Genomic DNA, 5,243 nt, shown 5'->3' with positions numbered 1-5,243 from the left:
AATGCATGCAAATTGAATCAATACATATTTGTATTGGTAGATGAGGTCTTGAATTTATGGGGCATCTACTTATCCATCATCAGGTACATACCCAATACCTTTCGCAGGCCAAGGTACAAAACCCCAACGGCCTCCAACATATAGACTCACGCCCCTATCAGATTGCACCCAAGTGGTGTGCCCCTTTACTGCCCCCATCAATCCCTCGGGTTTCATGCCACCACCTCTAGGGTGGCTTATATGCATATGTGTGACATATAATATCTTATGAGAAATCAACAAGATAAAGATTAAAGAGATTCTCTTGCTTAATTCCCTATATATTATGAAATCAATATCATATTTGTCTTGTTTTATAGTCTTTTTCATTATTCATTTCTGTCTTACCAACCACTTATATCCTTTTTTTTTTCCCTTGGGAAAAAGTCGTAATTTCTATTAAAGTTAAGAAATTACATTTTGTATATGCCGAAGCATTCAAGTACAGGCAGCTGTGCCTACCATGATCAGTCTGTAGTACTATATAAACAAAATTTGAACATGTTGTCTCCTTGCAGGGAACTGTTCAATAGCTGTTCACTAACAGAGTTCAAAATAGGAGTCCATTGCTCTACGCAGAGAGCCATATATATCAAAATTAAAGTGCAGTAAATATATAGAGTTATATACATTTATAGACAAAAATAAGCAAGTGGAAATCTGTGGGTGGGCTTTTATAGCCCGTTGTCCATCCGATCATCAAAGGGTCTATGATAATGCTGGTAGTAAGACCCTTCAATCTCCTCCTGTATCAGCCAATTGTCTCCTTGTCTGTGCGTTGCCTCTTTGGAGAGTTGATCTGCAATGGTGTTTTGTTCCCTGTAGATATGACGACAAGCAAAAGATTCAAATGATGTAATCAGCCTCTTTGCCTCATCTAATATGTGCCTCAATGAAAATGCATGACAGTGAGATGCATCAGACAGCCAATTGCAAACAATTTTAGAGTCACCAAACAGTTGGAGGTGTCTGCATTATTTTTGAATGGCATAGTGTATAAGGTGCTTGGCAGTGCAGAGTTCAGCATAGTTGTTTGTGCCTCTGCCAAGGTTTATTTGAAGTTTGATGCAGTGTGTTTCATTGAGATATAGAACTGCGCCTCCCCCACAGCCCGTCTCTTGTGCAGAACCGTCAAAAAATGCCCACGGTTTGGTTTTGTCAATATCTAATTGTTTAATGATGCGAACAGGACCTGTGTGAGCTTCATCAGGAATCATGTTGAAATCAACAATGGTGTGGAGTAGGATGGTAGGCCAGTGGGGGGCTCTGAGGTTAAAAATGGCCTGATTCCGGGCAATCCAGATTGCCCAGCATACAAGAAGCGGAATATTGATGGCTTTTCCAGTGTGTTCTTGGTTCCAGTTCACCCATGCCTCCATAATACTTTGACCATGCCAGATTTTCAATTGCGGGAGTTGAGAGGAGAGGTCGCGCCAAAATTGTGATGTAATGCTGCAATTCAGAAATAAGTGTAAAGTACTTTCTTCCTCCTGGTGACAGAGATGGCAGCGGAAGGGTCCATAGAAGGATCGTTTCATAAGATTGGTGCCCGTAGGTACTTTGTCAAAGATAATGTTCCACATGAGCAGTCGAGTACGAGGAGCAGATCTGAGTTTCCATAAAGTCTTCCATGTGGGTTGGATAATATGAGGCTTATGTGACTCCATGAGCTTCAGGTAGCCAAGCTTCGGGGTGTATGCACCATGCTTTGCATATGCCCATATGATTTCATCGGGTCCATCAATGAGTCTGATGTGCGCCTGTGTGAGTGCGTCCGTGTACTCAGCCCATTCCTCATGCCACTGAGCCGGAATATCTAAGGCTTGTGCGCTGGTCCAGGCTTGCTGGAGGAAGGTTGAGTTTGCTGGGTCACCAATATGCATGATGTGTGTGATGCCTCTGCCATTAAGATGTTCAATGAGGCCCTCTGATAGTCTGTGGGTATTCCCACATCCAACCCAAGGGTCCAGACCTATACGGACTGCATTACCCGCCTTGATGCGCCAAGTTAGTTCTTCTCGTAATAAGGGAAGTGTGCCAATGACAGCCTTCCATATGATGGAATTGTTGTGATTATTTCTCTGTTGACTGCATAACCAATCCAACACATTCATAGGTCTGATGTATTTTGCATATGCTACTCTGGTCCAGAGACCTTCAGATGTGAGAAGTTTCCATCCAAGTTTGGCAGCCAGAGCTCTTGAAAATAGGTCAAGCCTTTTGATGCCCCAACCCCCCCAGCGTTTGGGTTTTGCAATAGTATCCCACTTCACCCAGGCAAAGATTCTGCCAGGCTGGTGGCCCTTCCATAAAAATTTGCTGCAAATGTGCTGTAATCTGTTGAGTATACCCCTGGGAATCCATGTAAGAGCCATCCAGTATACTGGAGTGGCTTCAATCACAACTTTTATCAATATCAGTCTGCCAGCTCGAGAAAGGTATCGGTGATACCAAACTTGAAGTCTCTTTTCCACCTTGGCAATAAGCCATAACCAATCAGCTATTCTGTATCCATTAGGTTTCAGTCTGAAACCAAGATATTTAATACCTTCTGATAAGGTCAAGTTGTTGTATGGAAATCGCTGATTGGCATATGCAATTTCATTGATAGTGCATCCAAAGGTAGTAATGGTGGATTTATGTACATTAATCTTCATACCAGTAGCATGTTGAAAAAGAAGAAATGAGTTATGGAGAGTCGTGGAGTCTCCAATGCTGCCATTCAGGAAGATAAGTATATCATCTACAAATAAAAGATGTGTGAGGAAAAGATGGTCTGCGAGTTTGATACCAGATAACTGGTGTCTTTCTCGTGCAGATGATATAATTCTACTCAATCCTTCCATTATGAGTAAAAACAACAGAGGGGAGAGAGGACATCCCTGTCTGAGTCCTCTCTCTGATGTGAAGAAAGAGGATGCTTCCCCATTTAGCAAAACGCTATAGGATACATCAGTAATACAGCTCATGGTCCATTTGATGAATTCATAAGGGAAGCCCAGGTGAGTAAGCAGTAGCCGTAAGTATAGCCAATTTGTTCTGTCAAAGGCCTTGGACAGATCCACCTTGAGGATCATTCCTTTTTGTTTTTTGATCTGCATAGTGTGCATGAGCTCTTGAGTGGTAGCAATGGCCTCATGGATCTGTCTATGGTGCAGGAATGCAAACTGTTCAACAGATATATGATGCGACAGGATGGGCTTGAGACGATTGGCAATAGTCTTGGCAATAATCTTATAGAGGCAGCTGCAGAGTGATATAGGCCGGAAGTCATCAAAAGTATCGGGGGCATTTGTTTTAGGGATAAGAGCTATGAATGTTGTTTTGATCGTTGAGGAGATACATCCTCTTCTTCTGCTGTCTTCAACTATATTCAGGAGATCATCGCCCAAGAGATCAAAAAAAGCAAGATAAAATTCAATGGTCCATCCGTCAGGACCAGGGCTCTTATCTTTTTTGAACCATTTCAGGGTAGCTTCTAATTCTGCCATCGTCACTTCTTTCTGCAGTTCCTTGGCATCTTCTTGTTCAATATATCTGGGAAAGAGCTCGGCTACCCTCATGACTTCCATGGTATTAGCTTCTTCAGCTGCCTTGTATATGCCTCTAAAATGTTCTGTGGCCAACCTGGCTAGATTCCGCTGAGAGGAGACCGTGATCCCTTGATCATTCTTTAATTCCCAAATGGTGTTAATAACTTTGCAGCCATTAGCAAATTTGTGATAAAATTTAGTATTTGCATCTCCTTCAGTGAGCCATATAGCTCTACTTCGAAGTCTCCAGCTCTCTTCCCTTTCCTTCAGGATTTGAGTTCGTTTAGCAATAAGGGAGGTGAAGTTCTCCTTTCTTTCAGGGGAGGGGAAGGTCCCATCTGATGATTCCTCAAACTCAGCAATGACCCTTTCAGCCTCTTTTATAGTCTGATTGTCCTGAAGGCGTTTTTTGTGAGCCCAGTTTTTAGTGATCTGTTTAAGTTCTGTGAGTTTTCTAACGAATCCCACAGATATATCCTCTCCTTCTCTGATGGCATTGGATTGCCAGTAATTATGCACCAAATGAATGTATGAAGGATCTTGTAACCAAGAGGCATTGAATTTAAAGGGACTCTTAATCTTATGGGTTAGGTCTTCAGCTTCCAAGTAGATCGGCCGATGATCTGAAATGCCTCCCGTTCCAACCCACTGCCTAACTCTAGGGAGAGCATTCACTAGGGGTTCCTTAATAAGGAATCTGTCCAGTCTTCTAGCCAGGCTTTGGTTCCCACTTCTGTTGTTGGTCCATGTGAATTGGAGCTTGGCAGACGGTATATCTACCCAGTGATGGTCCTCTAGCAGGCTGGAGATAGTATCAGTGAGGGTGTCAACCTGGGCTAAGTGCCCCCATGACTCACTATATCCAAGCGAGAAATTGAAATCTCCTCCAAGAATGATGTTATCAGCCTGGAACAGCTCAGATGCAAGTAATGAGCTCCAATAATTTGCACGGTCTGTGCAAGGGCCATAAACATTGATAATCCTGATGTCATTAACAACTGAATGGGCACAGATATCAAGGCCAATAAACCCTCTTCCTCCAAATGTATTCTTGATCTCCGCAATTTTGTTATTTACCCCAATGGCCATACCCCCAGATCGACCAGACGCATCCAAAGCATGGAAGGTCCAGGAAGGGAGCCAGGCTGTGAGAGTGTGGATGAGGGGTTCTGCTTGACAGAGGGTTTCTTGAAGAAGAATGAAGTCCATCTGAGATGTTAGGAGTAATCTCCTAAGTGCTAGTTTTTTGGCTGAACTAGCAAACCCACGACAGTTGAAAGAGAGAAACTTCATTGGGGAAGGGGGGCTGGGCCGTTCCTCACTCTAAGGGCCCGGAGAATAGTCTGCTGTCGCCCTTGGGTGACTTCTTCATCAGTGGTATGCCTAGCCTTGGTAATGCGGGAGGGTCTGCCTCTGGAGTTCTTGAGGTACATAGGCATATGGGTCAAATCGAAGCCAACAGCATCTGGACCCCTGTCCTTCATGCGGGGGCGGAGGGAGTACCGAGGTGGAGACGGAGATGAATTGAGAGAGAGTGAGGCCAGAGTCGAAGTGATTCTGGATGGTGGTGCCACTGGTGAAGGAAGTGGAAGGGTGCAAGTGAGTGAGTGGCGGGTGTGATTATTCAGAGGGGGTGATGCAGGGGATGCCGAGGGAATAGGTGAAATGATG

The 5,243-nt window shown here is 43.9% G+C and overlaps 1 protein-coding gene across 1 annotated transcript; it reads right to left on the bottom strand.

Moving 5' to 3' along the window:
- Positions 1–1,013: 1,013 nt before the first annotated feature.
- On the bottom strand, positions 1,014–4,781 carry LOC149182159 (uncharacterized). The gene is made up of 2 exons (XM_089414466.1): positions 3,502–4,781; positions 1,014–3,285 (listed from the first exon to the last, which is right to left on the bottom strand). The coding sequence occupies exons 1-2, from the start codon at positions 4,779–4,781 to the stop codon at positions 1,014–1,016; spliced, it is 3,552 nt and encodes a 1,183-aa protein (XP_089270592.1).
- Positions 4,782–5,243: the final 462 nt, after the last annotated feature.

This window comes from Pinus tabuliformis, chromosome 3_2, assembly GCF_031772625.1.
Source record: "Pinus tabuliformis cultivar Carrire ecotype Pingquan chromosome 3_2, CPIR1, whole genome shotgun sequence".
In the NCBI taxonomy this organism is placed as follows: Eukaryota; Viridiplantae; Streptophyta; class Pinopsida; order Pinales; family Pinaceae; genus Pinus; species Pinus tabuliformis.
The sequence above is the reverse complement of the archived record's forward strand: the minus strand, read 5'-3'. Positions and strand labels throughout refer to the sequence as shown.

Excerpts from the sequence above, each read along its gene's own strand:
- LOC149182159 (XM_089414466.1), bottom strand. The coding sequence starts at position 4,781 with ATGGACTTCATTCTTCTTCAAGAAACCCTCTGTCAAGCAGAACCCCTC. Across the intron at positions 3,286-3,501 it reads TTAGAAGCTACCCTGAAATG|CTGCCTCTATAAGATTATTG; the intron begins GTTCAAAAAAGA and ends ATCACTCTGCAG.